Source organism: Micrasema longulum, unplaced genomic scaffold (assembly GCF_059751315.1).
Source record: "Micrasema longulum isolate JH-2025_06_02 unplaced genomic scaffold, ASM5975131v1 h1tg000120l, whole genome shotgun sequence".
In the NCBI taxonomy this organism is placed as follows: Eukaryota; Metazoa; Arthropoda; class Insecta; order Trichoptera; family Brachycentridae; genus Micrasema; species Micrasema longulum.
The window spans coordinates 737,208-754,044 of record NW_028277326.1 but is presented as its reverse complement, the minus strand read 5'-3'; the positions used below and the strand labels follow the sequence as shown (position 1 = coordinate 754,044).

Below are 16,837 nucleotides of genomic sequence, written 5' to 3'. Positions count from 1 at the left end.
ACAATTCATACAGACAATTATTCGGATTGCCTAGGTATTGCAGTGCCTCTGAAATGTTTACAGCTGGACGAATAAACACCTTCGCTGCCCTACTTCGCCAAAGAGCCTGGAGCCTATGGGAACGCCTAAAAAACTCTAATAACGAAATTCTCCAAGCCACTGCAGGGTGGATCCATTCACCGTTGTTCGAGCGATGGCGCGATATGCTAAGACCACCATAAGTGCTGCAAATATAAAATTTAATTTTATGTTTATATTTATGTTTATTGTTATAATTTATGTTTATTGTTATATTGTTGTTTATATTTATAATTATGTTCAAGTTTATATTGTAGAATTGGCTCTGCACTATATAGCCATTTTACTGGAATAAAATGAAATAATAATAATAATAATATCAGGAGATACATACATATGTTCAAATAAAAAAAGACCTAATTTATTAAAAGAAAAAAAGGAAAATAGGTTCCTAATTTCGGATACAGTGGGTGCCTAGTCTCGGATACAACAGACAAGATTAAAAAAAGACGGCCAGTGAGAATAACACTATTAGAAACTTTTCTTTCAGACATTCCGAGAAAATAAATATGGTTGTCTTGTTAATCATAAACAATTCTCGCCGATAAACAACCCCATTTGAAATACGTAGCCGAATATTTCTCACGCGTATCTTATTGATATAATTCTAGACACATCATACACCCAACATCTTCAGGATATTCGAAATCGCTTTTCGTTTCATTTGACAGAAAGGGCTCTTCTAAAGAGCTTACTTCTTTTTCATCGTTTTCCTGGCGGCGGCGGCGGCTGATTCCAAGTATCCGATATTAGAAACGGATGTGTATCCGAAATAGGACACTATCAAATATATTTCACAGCTTACATGAAAACATAATCTCATAAAGTTGAATGTATAATGGACTTGACATAGCTAATGGAATATGGATTATTATTACACTATATAAAGTCTTAATGCTTACCATTTCCTGTCCAACTCGGGTCGAACCCGATATCGTAAAAAATGAGATTTTTTCAAATAACTTCAAATAAGTTTCGCACGCAGCTTCAATGCTAACGGCGACAAAACAGATGCAATATGGCGGCCACAACTCTAACAGACAGTTGTTAATAGTGCTATTCAGGAGTTGCTATTCGAAATTAAAATCTTCCAAAATTAATTTCAAGGCTTTAAATTTATTTCAACAGAGAGGGAAACCATTTTTGAGAAGGAAATATTGAGTTCTAGGCATTTAAAGGGCTAATGACCTGTTATTGGCTGGTTTAAGTGGCCACTTTACACACTGTGTAACATTCACCATTCTGCCCATGTTTAAACATCTACATTTCCACATCTTCCATCTGTTGACTTTTGTGAAGTAAAAGAGCTGAAACCTTTATCACGTGGGTGAGATTCATCCGGCTGAACCAAATCACCTACTAGGCAACGCCTGAAAACAATTCCCTCTCCGTTGAAATAAATTTAAATATGAATAACTCCCTAGGGAGGAAATCCTGCCAGTCTGCAAGCATTTGGACATAATCAAACATTGTTGAATTAATACCTGGTAAAATAAGAAGTATACAAAATAGGAAAATTGTTTTCAGGCGTTGCCTAGTAGGTGATTTGGTTCAGAACAGCCCCTTCGAAAGCGATTAGGGCCGTTCTGAAGGTCAGTCTAAAAGTCAATAAGATATTGTTTTAAATTGAATATTACAACCAGAATCATCTTCTTTTTTCAAAAAAAGAGAATACAATCCTATAAAAAAAGGTTTCAACTAAAGTATTTCAGTAATATATATTTTTTTAATAAGTATTACCGAAGGCATAATTTTATGTAGAAATTAAGGAAAATGTCACAAAAAATGTATGTGATTTAAAATGTTAGTATTTTTTTTCAAAAACTAAAAATTAAAATTTGACTGCCGCCACTTTTATGTAAAATGTATTTATTATCTTCAAATTATTCCCACAATTTTATGTTAAATACTTAGTCTTTATTGAGATCCCAGATACCTTAATTTAGTCTAAATTTGAAATGGCGTAATCTGCCGGTCTAAAAGTAACTATTTTTTAGTTAAATAAAACTTTTAAGTAAATTTTTTAACAGAAATACCTTTAAAAAAAATGTTTTTTTTTCATTTAAAGTTTTTTTTATTTTATTATGGCCCAATAAAAAAAAAACATTCGTTTTAAAATGGCAAAATCGTATGATTTCCTAATTTTGCGTTCGTTTTACCCGACTACAGCCATATGACAGTACACGTCGATTTGTGTGCCAAAAAAGAGTATTCGCGCGGAATTTCACTAAATTACTTTTTTCAAAAAAAATCTGCAACTGAAGCTAACAGAATTCTTGTGGAGACTTACGGCGACAATATTCTGTGGCAAACAACATACATATACTGGTTTCGACGCTTTAAAAATAATGATCCTAACGTTTAAGATAAAGAAAGCTCTGACGTACCGAAAAGTCTGAAGATGAAGAACTTAAAGCATTACTCGATGAAAAGCCATGTCAGATGCAAAATTAATATGCAGAATCGTTAGGAGTTGATCACACAACATTTGCCAAATGTTTGAAAGCATTAGAGATGATTTAAAAGCAAGGAAAATGGGTGCCGTACGAATTAAGGCCAAAAGACTTTAAAAAACAATCAGAACTAATCCTCTAAATTATTACTTATATTGTAAAACATTTAAATTTATTTTAACAGAGAGGGAAAATATTTTTGAAAAGGGAATATGGAAGTCTGGGCATTTACTGGGCTTATGACCTGTCATTGGCTGGTTTAAGTGGCCACTTTACACACTGTGTAACATTTACCATTCTGCCCATATTTCAACATCCACATTTCCTTAACTCTTCCATCTGTTGACTTTTGTGAAGTAAAAGAGCTGAAACCTTTATCACGTGGGTGAGATTCATCCGGCTGAACCAAATCACCAACTGGGCAACGCCTGAAAACAATTTTCCAATTTTTATGCTTCTTCTTTTACCAGGCAGTCTGCAAGCATATTAAAAATTATTGAACATTTAAATTTCTTAAATAATTCAATATGGAAGATGTTTCAAAATTGTGTTTCTTTTTGCAGGTGCGGCGAATTGATTGTGATAAAATTACAATTAGTACTAGTGATGGATCCTTCGCTCAGGAGCTGGTCATCCAAGAGATTGAGGAGCATGTCTTTGCTCCAGAACTGGTGTAGATCTGCCTACTCCGATGAATAAAGATGTCAACCAAAAAGGGAACTCCGACATCAAGTAAGAGTTTATTGAGTGGCATTTTATTTCACAATAAAAAAAAAAATCAAATCGCGAGTTTCCTATCAGCATAGAAATTTGTATTGACGCGACCGGCGAGGCGACAGTGCGCCGTAATAATTCTAAGGATTTATGAATTTATTCGTCAGATCGGAGAAATACTTTAAGACGGTTTAAATATAAATTGTTTTTTTTTTTTGAATAAGAAGAAATTTGGGACTGTATTAGTGCATAAAATACCTAGCATCTAGCGTCGGCAGCCTAGTTTATGTCTTGGGCCTTAAATACTTTTGCTAAGTAGAAGATGTATAAAACTTAATTGGTTAAAAAAACACGTTTTACCCTCCCTCCCCGGTGATGTGTAGCTAGTACATATTGCGTCTAATAACTATAATATCTTTATAAATATAGTAAATATTGGGTTTAAATTTTTAGTATTCCTTCATTACACATTTGCGTATCGACTGAAATAATTTGTTTTTAAATAATAAGTACTTATTAGGCACAAAAAAGCATTATATCGGAAATTGGGGATAAATTACAAATATCATCAAAAGTATACTCACAGTATACCAATAACACCTGGCGTTACACGTCCACTACATGTCCAGTCACGTAGTCCAGTACTAGCTACTTAGTAGCTCTCGGGAAGTTAACGCGGGTGCACGTTTCGCCCGAGTCGTTGGCAATACTTAATGTTTTTTTCATGTTGTCAGCAGCAGAATTGAATTATGGTGAATTAAAGCCATTCCCTATGAATACTCCATTTTTTAATGTGTAGTGACTACACAACACTGTAACGCGCAGGTGTTTTTAAGACAGTAAGGGAAAGGTCAAGTATAATAAAATAATTTTTCCACAATACGAAAATATCACATACTACGAGTGCCTATAAATATATTTGAAATGGATTAAGAATAATCAATTGTATTTTCAAAATCAACAAGAAGTGTTTTTATACATAAATGTGAAAAAGAAATATAATGAAAATACGTTCGCGGAAAAACGCGACGTGTTTGGCATTGGTTGTTGTGACGTTAAAATTCGTGATATTGTTTTACACAAATGTTAAAGACAGGAACAAATAAACATGAATCGTGACGTATTAGAGGCGTGGCCAATGGAATCGCCGTTTTTGCGGGAATTCTAAATTATACACTTTAGTCTTTTTTATGCTTCTAGTAATTAGTAAAAAATGTTTTTTTTTTACTGGACAGTTTGCGTTTGCGTTTTCACAAAGCAAAATATCTTTGAAAAACTAAATTTGTTTTTTGACCGAAATCGGTTCGTCTGTATAAAATCTGTCGATTGGTGAAATAAAATTTAAGATAAACTAGATATGTGTGAAGTTGCAGCGAGTCGAGCTGGATTAGATTATTATTTAATATTAAAATATTTCAGAAATAACATATAAAGGTTTATATCGGAATATTAATTAAAACAAAAAAATTGTTAATAATGATTTTACGTAAAAGTAAACGTATATGTTATTTTCCTAACACAAATCAATTTTTCAATACCTTCATATCACAAAATGTGTGGATCGGGTTGTGGTCCCGTGGCTAGTGTTGCGCACTCACGGGTCAGAGGTCCGAGGATCAAACCCCTCTCTACCCCAATTTGATTTCCATTTTCTAATGGCGAGTTATTTACAACTCTTTGAAAAAGGCCACCAAAATTGAAATATTTGGGTAAATTATAAAAATGCTAATATTGATTTAAAAACAAAAAAATATCGTTTTTGCTAAAATTCGGAATGTTTTAATTTTTCAAATTCTTCCACTTCTTCTACTATAATATTGATTTCCAGTATATGAGTTAGGATGTAGAATTTCTATAAATTAGTATTTTTGCTTTTGTCAAAATCCAAGTAGTTAATATAGATATAAATATAGGTGGGTAATTTATATAGCGCAATTTTTTGTAAAAATCACCTCAAGGGCGCTGTACAATTAATAAATATCCCAGTACGTCTTGCAGCTACAGAGCGCATTGACGGTTGGGATTCTAGTTCCTCGTTTTCAATTAAGATCAATCAAAAATTATAACAGATAGGAGCTAGATTACAGGATGTCTTGCAGCTACAGAGCGCATAGACAGTTAGAAATTTAGCCCCGATTTACAAATTTTAAAAATTGACAAATTTTTTTGATAATGATATTTAAAAAATTAAAAAATATGAACAATAAAAAGGAGTAAGATAACAACACGTCTTGCAGCTACTAAGCGCATAAACGATTGGAATTCTAGACCCCATTTACAAAATTTAGGGATTGATATATGAAAGCTAGATAACCAATCATCGTGCAGCTACAAAGCGCATGGACGAGTGGAATTCCAGCAAAGTTAAAACAATATCAAAAAAAATATAAAAAATAGAGCATAGTAGTAAATTGGTCAAGTGTTCATGCCAAGAAGTAAGCAATAAAAAACTAAATAAATCAAACACTGTTTCAACTCCATGGTTAACAAAGGGAGATAGATGTCCGAAGAGAAGCTTTTGTAGACAGTAGGTAGATACCGTCACCATGTGGCTCACTGGCTGCTAGATAATTTCTGGAAACGCACGTGTGTAGTACTATTATGCCTTTTGTTCCAACGACTTGGTGTCCATTTTGGTCCGTATTATTTCGTTTTATGAGACGCAACATTCCTGTTCAATTCACTTTTTTACATGAATATTACACAAATGCGTGGAGAAGTAACCTTCTTCTGAACATTTTACTTTTTGTAAATATTTCGCTTTGTGAAAACGGTCCACTCTAATGTATGGGAGCGAAGTATGGAATGGGAAAACTAATTATGAAAGGAGGTTAAATTCTGGTGAGATGCGATCCCTCAGGCGAATAGATGGTAAAACTATGTATGATAGGTGCACACATGTCGAGATCCGTGAACTGTGTAAGGCTGAGACATGCTTTATCGACAAAATCAAGAAAGGGGTGCTGCGTTGGTTTGCACAGCGAAAGAACGGCTAAAAGGATTTACGATGTTAATGTTGATGGATGCAGAATACGAAGTAGACCGAGAAAGACATGGCGCGATCAAGTCCATCAAATACTAGGCCATGGACATGTCAAGAGTAGGAATAATAGAGAAGATGTATGAATGTAGAGAAAGCAAGGTCTGTATACAAAGACTAAGTGATATAGCACTCTATCTTCTTTGCTTACCCCTACGGGAAAATGGCGTGATAGTTTGTTTGTTGTGTTTTATGTTTGTGAAAACAGTCCTCAATAATTGTCGTTCAAGCTAATTCTTGTCCTGAAAACAGTCGATATTTTATTAAAATCATTAAATTATTTCAATACTGCCCGTGATTTCATGATCTATAATCATAAACAGGCCCGTATGACAATGGAATGTGGAAAAAGTATTTAAGTAAGAAACTCCTTGATGATTTTCCAAATGTTTGAGTTTACTGTTTACCAAATTGATGTGACATATACGTATATATATTTTTTATTGTTAATATTATTTTTGTGTTTCTGATCCTGAATAATATTCGTGATGATATACTCATGTGTCTGGGTCAACTAATTACTTTCCCCAACTCAACACAGGACTTTTTGTCCCATGGAGTTATAATTTCATCTCAAATAATGTGTGATAAACTGTCTTTAAGTGAATAAATAAATACTAAATGTGTATTTCTTAATTTAATTTTACAATACGCCCAAAGGGCATTAACAAAAAATATACAGGTAAGTACAAACATTGTTAGTAATAATTAAAAAAATAAACAACGCTTTTTTGTATACATGTAGAAACAATAAAAAGCATACTGCTATGCAAAATAAAAAGTGAAACTTTAAATTGTAAAAAAAAAAATATGTTTAAAAGAAAAGTGATTGAATTAAAAAATAAATTATCAATAAACTGTACAGAATTTAAACAATACAAATATATGTATGCATAAAAAAATGGTATTAACAAATTAATATTTAAAAAAAAAAAAAATAGTTATCAGTAAGTATATATAAGATATTAATATAATATATGGTACAAAAAAATATTTGATAAATTAATTTCAGAAAAAGATAGGATAATAATAATACACATCGAAAACAGAGAAAAAATTGTATAAAAAAGAAAATTTCATTACGACTTTAATAATTAGTTTAAAACAATGCATTTAAGAACGTTTTAAAATGGATAATTGTCGTATTAAAAATGTTTATATCACAATTAAATTTGTTGGCTAAGGAATGTAAACGCGAAATAGGAGAGTGTCGTGCATAGTTAGTACGTACGTACCTCGTATGTACGTATGTAATGTTATGAAATATATGTATATAACCACATACCGACTTTTCTATGTCTACCGGTTTCGAGACGTACGCGTCTCTTCGTCATGACACCAATTAAACCAACGTGCAATATACCTTCACCGTATAGTGGGTTTTGCATGTTGGTTTGCACGTTGGTTTAATTGAACGAAGTTTTGCAGAAAGCAGTCAGTCCACGATTTTGAAAAAATGAGATATTGATGTTATCGGATGTAGTAAGGTCAATTCTATGTTCTGCTAATAACAGCCAGACCGCTTTTATACAAAAAAACTGTATTAATAATCTTCTAAAAATGATGTCGATCACAAAAACGGCATTTCTCAATTTGAAGAAAACACCCACAGCACTAGACAATCATATTTCATTATCATATTTTAAAAATCATTAAAACTGCTCAAATACATAATTAGATTCTTGTTTGCAATATAAAAAAAACCTATTTATTTATTTTTAATCATTTGTTAAAGTCAAAAACATTCCAAATGTTGAGTAGATTTGATAATTCAACCTTTTCACAAAAGTGCTATTATCTCAGTTTCACTTCTTTATGGCTGGCTGCTTTCTGCATAACTACGTTCAATTGGTGTCCAGATGAAGAGACAGGTACGTCTCGAAACCGGTAGATGTAGAAAAGTCGGTAAGTGGTTATTTACAAATATTTAATAAAATTTAGTCAAATGTTTGACCACAATTAGTTAATGCTTTAAATTTTAAGAATAAATAAATGTTAACATTTATCTTCAATTTTATCCACAAAGTAAAATTAAGTTTTCTGTATGGAAAATAAAATATATATACACCTTTTTTTCTAAATATGTTCAATTACAGGTCACCGATGAATAAACTATATAATTTCTTACAAATATACACATTTTTGTACTTAAATATCGATTTTTTTTCAGTTTCAGTGCTGCAGAGCAGCGTTTATTTAATAATTTAAAATACATATAAAAAATTGTTACCCACTAAGTCTAAAGACTTTTCGGTGGGACACATTTTTTTTTATGACAGGTTTATATTACATTTATTTTATTTATATTTTACTTATTTATTTATAAAAAGGCAGTATAAAGTATATAGAAGATATTTCTTCAATTCTTTTTTTTTCATTTGAAGATCTTTCATGTTAATGATGGTTTGTGGGAGATCATTGAACAATTTGGGAACCACGCAATTGAATGTTCGCTCTCCGAATTAATTTGTGATTCGGGGAAAAAAACATAGAGCCCTTAGTTTTTAATCTAGTGTTGTGAGTGTGGAAAACTCTTTTTTTATATTCCGGATCAACAAAGTGATCTTCAATCAATTTGTAGTCACAAAGTTGTTTTACCGGCTGGACATTACAGAATTTAAATTATACACCTTCGCCCATATGTTTTGCCTCACGAATTATGCTATCCGGTACAATACCCCTCAACAGTCTCACCTGAATATCATAAATTTTACCCAGATGAGACTGGAAGGTGAGACCCCAGGCCCAGACACGCACTCCGTAAGATATAATGGATTCAATGAGCGAGGTATATATGTATCTTAACGTTTTGAAAGGAGTATGCTTTTGATTTCATAAACCACCTTAAGCCAGTACCTTAATAATTACTTTTATATTTACTTTCCTGTATACCGTTTACATATGTACCGATGAAAATAGCGTTTGTAATCGCGACCCTAGCTTGAATCTAATTTTGCACGTGGCGTTCTTCGGTATTTCTTCGCCCATAAAACTGGTGCTTGCGTTTCCAATACAGGATATCTTGTTTCCCCGCCAACTGCTACCACGTTCCGCCATAATGCTCGGGAACGGAAGTAAAAACGGAAGTTGGCTCCCGCCATTACGTTACCGGAACTAGATCTGATTTCATTACTGCAGGCCTTTCTGCGTGCATTACTCTATTTCTGTGCAACTACTCGCACCTTATAGAGTATTTTATGCTTTCAATCATTCTCATCTCTCTTTCTTAAAAAAAAACTAAAACTTACTTTATGGAACATTATCATTAAATATATTAAAATAAAATAAAATCACTTTGTTTTTATGTAATACTTATATTTTTTATAATTTGACAACAAACTAGTTTCGGCAATACTATGCCTTCTTCGGGGTTAATTACAAACTAACATAACAAATATAAATTTTTCACAGTTAAGGTAGAGTGGGCGTGGCTACGGGGGTAGAGAAGAGAGAGGGTTTGAGTGTAGATTTAGGGAGAGGGAACATATTTAAAATGGGACTTTTACTAAGATTTATTTGATTTTTAATAATATTTTAATTTTTATTTACAGCCTTTCTAATCTCCAATATTTCAAAATAATCAAATGCATATCCTTTTTTGTTTGTATGTAGAATTTCGATGCCATCTTTAAAGTTGAATGAGTGACTATTTGTTAGGATTATAAAAATTGTTACTAGAAATTATAAAAAATATAAATAGTACATAAAAACAAAGTGATTATATTTTATTTTAATAAATTTAAAAAAACATATATGTTCAGTATTGCCATGTAAAAAACGAGACTACGACACCTCGATTTCGCCGATTTTATCTCGGCATAATTAGTCCGACGTGCAGTTGTCTTTTTCGCACAGTATTCAGAGAGGCATCGCCAATTCATTCATACCAATTCATCAAATCGTTCTACCACCGCATATCCTCTTAAGATGACAAATCGATTTTTATTTATTTGCCAAATTTCGGCCGCTCTCATTTTCGTTTCTTGGAGTTATAATAGAGTTTGTTTTACAAGTCGTTAGGTGAAAACGCCTATTATTTTTTGAAAACTTTGATGATAATATTTCTTTTTGTGTGCGACCAAGCCAAAGTAATATTATTAGTTAGGCGGCTATAAGATTTATAACAAAGACTTTGACAATATCTGAACAATATTTTTTTTTTTATTATTAAATAAATTACTTACATTATTACAATATTAATACATTATAAAAGAAAGTATTAAAACATATTTTGTCCCGATAAATTATTAAATAATAGTTTGTCATCGGGTGCTCAGACATTAGGATTAATTAATAATCAAATAAAAATAGTACAGACATAATACTGTATACGTATAAAGTAATGAACGTATATAATTTTAACAAATTACAACTGGGATGGACAATACCTTAAATAAGGGAATATGGAAGTCTAGGCATTTACAGGGCTTATGACCTGTCATTGGCTGGTTTAAGTGGCCACTTTACACACTGTGTAACATTCACCTTTTTTCCTATGTTTGAACATCCATATTTCTTCAATTCTTCCATCTGTTGATTTTAGTGAAGTTAAAGAGCTGAAACATTTATTGTTGTGAAGAGATTCATCTGATTGAATTATTTCACATACAAGGCAACGCCTGAAAACAATTTTCCAATTTTTAAACTTCTTCTTGGACCAGTTGGTTTCATTACAATATTTTTTTTTTTTATTTTTTATTTATTTAACTTTTTGTACATAATGATTATTTGTACATTGGCGGGCTTATTGCCAAATGGCAATTTCTTCCAACCAACAAATTATTATATTTGAGTTTCTTCAAATGTTCGTAGACAAAAGACTGGATTTAATCCAGTCTTTTGTCTACCAAAGTTTGCACAAACTCAAATATTGTATATAATTTTGTTTTTGATGCTTCGAAAAATATTATTAAGAAGACAGAAAAGAAAAAAATTCAACAAAACGCTATAAAAATGGTTTAAATTTTTATTTTATAAAATAAGAAAATAGAGTAAAATGATACTATTAAAATTAAAGAATAGCTTTTTACTTGAATATATTTCAAATGTAGGAAAAAAATATATACGCATATATAAATAGTATGTGCTCATAAATGTTGTCAAAACACGATAAAAAATAAAACAAAGAAAATCGAAAATTTCAATTCATATCTACAGAAAAAATAAAAATAATAAGAAAATTAAAAGTACTTATTAAGATCTAAAAAATGTAAATAAAATAAGAAAAAAATAAAAGAAAAGGTTAACCTAAGAAAATAACAAAAACGTATTAAATGAGAGATAAAAAATGTTTTACATAAATAATAAATTAATATTGGAACGCTCTGTCTACTTACCACTTTCGTATTGAAAACATAATTTTATTTTTATTTTGACAAAGTGTCATGTCAAGTGGCAACATATTAAATATTTTTGGAACAATATAATCCAACGTTCGTTGTCCATATTAATTTTAAATTTTGGTCCAACTAGGCCATCAACAGATGTAAATCTTGTTAGATAGCTGTGTTCTAATTTATTTTTATATATCGAGCTGAATCTCTGTTGGATAATAATGTTTCTCCATAAAATACCCTTAACTGGTAAAACATTTAATTTATTATACATGAATGGAGTATTATGTCTCTGATTGTATTCACAATTGGGTGCAATCAATTTGACAAGTGCATTTTGAACATGTTGTACATATTTAATATTTGTTGCACAAGAATGTCCCCAAGCGGCGATCCCGATCGACAATGTTTTGAGTTTGTCCAAATTTTACCAGACAAGGACTGGATTTCACCCCCTTCACATTGAGATTAACAGATTTCAAAAGAGGTGGAGAACATTTGAGAAAAGAGAACATGGAAATCGAGACAATATTAGGTTTACGGCTTATGCCCTGACTTTGACCGCTTTATATGGCCACTGTACACACTGGATAACAACCACTATTCCAACACAATAAAGGTTTCAACTATTTGACTTCACAAAATTCAACAGGATGCAGAACTGAAGGAATATGGATATGATAGCATACGTAGAATGATGAACGTTTTACAATGTGTTAAGTGGCCTCTTTAATCAGGATCTTTATTTAAAAACAACATATTAATACAGTATTAATTGACACCATATGTCGTAAAATATTGAATAATATTCGTCCTGATGCATTGTCAACTAATTGTTTGCCATCGAGGGCTCGGACATTAATGTTAATTAATCAATTAATTAATTGATATCAAATAAAAGAGTTCAGGGCCGTGGCTATAAACGCTATCTTCACCTGTACATATCGAGACGGTATAAAGTAACATCGATATTTACATACGAAAATGTGTATATTGTAGGAAATTTATAGTATCTTCGTCAGTAACCTGTAATTGAACATGTTTAAAAAAATCATTGCAAACATATTTTATTTTTCATTCAGAAAACATAATTTTACCTTGTAGATAAAATTGAAGATAAATTTTACCTTCCCATAAATTAAGTTTTCTGTATGGAAAGCAGGATACGCATACATTTTTTTTCTTTTAAACATGTTCAATTATAGGTTACCGATGAAGATGCTTTAAATGTTCATGCAAATATACTCATTTCCGTGTACAAATATTTATTTTTCTTTATTGACAGTCGAATATAACTCTGGTAACTTCCCGTTAAAACACGGGCCCAGGGGTAGTATTCTGAACGGAAAATTGAGCGTAGAAAACGGACTTTTAACGCGTATTTACGTCCTAAATACACGCTAACCGAGCGATCTCTTCGCGCGCAATGCCGTTCAGAATACCGGCCCAGGGTTTTAATTTAAAAATAACATATTTTATAAATTTAATTACAATATTATTCAACATAATAAGACGTAAAATATTCAACGATATTTGTCCTGATACATAATCAACTAATTGTTTACCATCGGGCCTTCAGACATGAGTGTTAATTAGTTTTTACTAAGAGAGTTAAATATAATATTGCATAAATACTTATGGTTTTTATGCCCTAAAAAAATATATTGTGTATAAAAACAGCAACTTAAAGATGGTTGTTTTTATAAACTGTAAAAAAATTAAATTAAAGAATTATGTTTTATGAGTTTGGCCAAATTTTCACAGACAAGAATTGGAATCAACCCCCTTGTGAGTTATTAAAATCAATATATTACAACAGAAATAAAGAACATTTTATAGAAAGGAATGTGGAAGTCTAGGCATTTACAGTGCTGATGACCTGTCATTGGCTGGTTTAAGTGGCCACTTTACACACTGTGTAACGTTCACAATTCTGCCTATTTAAGGGGGTTGAATCCAGTTCTTGTCGGCAAAAATTTGGATTAACTCAAAATATTATTGATAAAACTAGTTGATCCAAGGAGGTAAAAGAAAAATAAAAATATGAGGCGTTGTCTACGATGTAGGTGAAATAATTCGGTCAGAATCTCACCAACCCACATCAATAAAAGCTTCAGATATTTAACGTCACAAAGATCAACTGACAGGAGAATGTTACACAGTGTGTTAAGTGGCTACTTAAACTAGTCAATTACAGGACATATGCCTTGTAAATGCCTAGACTTCCATATTTCCATCTATAAAATTATGTTTATCTTGGTTGTAATATATTGATATGTGAACAATATTTTCAGTTTGTCCAAATTTTTGTAGACAAGGACTGGATTCGACTCCCTGGGGAGCTGTTTATATTTACATATTACAACAGAGATGAAGAAAAAAAAAAATAAATCCACCTGGTCTATGAAGAAGTATAGAAATTGAAAAAATAACATTTTCAGGCGTTTCCTAGTATGTAGGTGAAATAATTCAGTTTGATGAATCTCACTCGCTTAAATAAAGGTTTCAGCTCTTTGACTTCATAAACATCAACAGATGAAGGAATTGAAGGAATATAGATATTCAAATATGGGCAGAATAGTGAATGTTACACAATGTGTAAAGTGGCCACTTAAACAAGCCATTGACAGGTAATAAGCCCTGTAGATGCCTGGACTTCTGTATTACCTTCTTCATATCCTTTGTAATATGTTAATATTGATATGTATTATGGTTTGAATGCTTTGAGAAAAAAATATTACTCGAAAATGTAACTAAACAAGATAAAAAATCTTACATATAAATAAATAAAATAACAAAAACCTTACCTCTTCTCGGTGAAAATCCTCTAAAAGATTAATTCCGTTTCATTTATTTAAATAAATGAAAAACGATTTATGTTTTAAAAGATTTTCGCCAAAAGAGGAGATTTTTCAACAGTAATTGGGAGGTCTTATCTCTTCATTTGTTACAATATTTGATAACTTTACTTCTTCTTCAATCTCTTTTCCGCACCTAATGGTGCATTGGGCACTGTATTGATTCACCAATCACAGCGTATCTTGATTTTTTGACATAAAGGAAAGATGACCAGTCTTACGCTTCAGGTGCCATTCCAGGGACTATGAAATATTCCAGTGTTACACCGTTTTATATAAATATTTCACACAACCATGTCTGAAATCAAAGCCGAGACCTCTTGCATGGTAGACAAACGAGCTGACCATTACACCACGAGACCACGAGACTTTACACGCTTTGTAACATTAACTTTTATTTTTTTTTAAATTTTATTTAGAAAACATACAGTCATACAAAATCAGTATTAAAAACAACAATTTTTTAACATAAAAAGACCAATTAAGTTTTCATAAATTAAAAAGATATAAACATTAAATGTGACAAAAAATAAAAAATAAATAAGAATTTTAAGTGAAAAAAAGATAATTGTTGACATTTGCGTTTTCCATGGAGGTAATAAATTAAAATAAATAAAAATACCGAATGTACACTCCGAGCCATCCACGCACACACATGAACGCACATATAAAACATACACAAACATATACATTACATGCAGCACATCTGCATAGCATAAACCACTCAAGATGTACATTCAGCAACTATCCCAAATAATCGACCCCATGAAGAAATTTTCTGTACAAATGCAACGTGCAGTTAAAAATGTCTACATCAATACTGAGTCCGTTATAATTTCTACAGGTGCGTCTAATGAATGAATTCGAGGTATAATTGTTTTTACAAGTTGGTACATAAAAAAGGGAATTTAATCTAGTATAGCGAAGAGGACAACGGAAACCAATATTTTGTAAAAGATACGGCGAATCAACTATGTTATTGAGAATTTTGAAAAGAAAAATTAAATCATATCTAAGGCGCCTTTTTTGTAGTGATTCTATATTAAAATTGATCAAAGATGCGCCGTAATCATTTTCAATGTTACCAAAACGATATTCCAGGCTCCTTATAAATTTCTTTTGAACGTTTTCAATTTGATTAATATATACATTATATTGAGGGGACCATACTAATGAAGCGAATTCGAGTTGACTTCGCACATAAGTATAGTAAAGAAGTTTTAATGTATTTGGTGATGAGAATGGCTTGGAGATTCGTAAGATAAACCCTAGAAGTCTGTACGCCTTATCTACTATTGTATTTATGTGATCTCTAAATAAAAGCTTATCATCCATCAGTACACCCAAATCTCTCGCTTTCATTGAACGATTGACAATTTTCCCAGATAGTTTGTAGTCAAATAGTATACTTTTTTTCTTTCGAGTAAATGACATGACAAGACATTTATCAGAATTCAATAATAACTGATTGTCCTTGTAATAGCAACAGATTCTATCTAAGTCAGCTTGAAGAACTTCGCAATCATTTATTGAAGACACAATTTTAAATACTTTATTGTCATCAGCGTATAGCAAAAAATTTGAGTTTTGAATGCATAAACTTATATCATTGATATAAATAATAAAAAATAAGGGTCCAAGATGCGAACCTTGAGGGACACCTGATGGGATTGGTTTAAATGATGAATTAAATCCCTTGAGTGAGACCGATTGACTGCGGTTACTAATGTAGGAACATATCCAACGATACAGATTCCCCCGTATACCAATGTTCCAAAGCTTGCGAAGTAAGACCGAATGACTTATTTTATCAAAAGCCTTTGAATAATCCGTATATAAAACGTCTACCTGAAAACCTGCATCCATTGCATTCAAAACAATATCGGTAAATTCACAAAGATTTGATTCAACTGACCGTTTCTCATAGAATCCATGTTGATTGGGATTAATATGTGGTTTTATAACATCGAAGAGCTGATCGGTTACTATATTTTCAAGGATTTTACTAAAAATGGGAAGAAGAGAAATGGGTCGGTAATTTACTACAAGACTCTTATTTCCTTTTTTATGCACAGGTGTAATATTTGCCTTTTTCCATATTTCAGGAAACGTGCCTTCCTTTATTGATAATTGAAAAAGATAAGTAAGAGGACGCGCAAGCTGTTTAATACATTTAGAAATAAAAAAAGGGTGTATGCCATCAAAGCCAGCACCCTTGCTGACTTTAAGTTTTTTGAGATATTTTGTTACCAATGACTCATTTATTTCTATAGCATTAAGATCAATTACACTATTTTCTTCGGCAGGAACACTACAACTAGATGCATTAGTTTCCAAAAATTCAGAATGGAAATATTCCGC

At 31.6% G+C, this 16,837-nt stretch overlaps 1 protein-coding gene across 1 annotated transcript in view; it reads left to right on the top strand.

Moving 5' to 3' along the window:
* Positions 1–3,232: 3,232 nt before the first annotated feature.
* Positions 3,233–16,837, top strand: part of LOC148284440 (uncharacterized) — a 54,952-nt gene continuing 41,347 nt past the window's right edge. The window contains exon 1 of the mRNA XM_088239992.1: positions 3,233–3,263. Coding sequence (XP_088096118.1) covers positions 3,233–3,263 — 31 coding nt within the window. The remainder of the gene's footprint in view (positions 3,264–16,837) is intronic.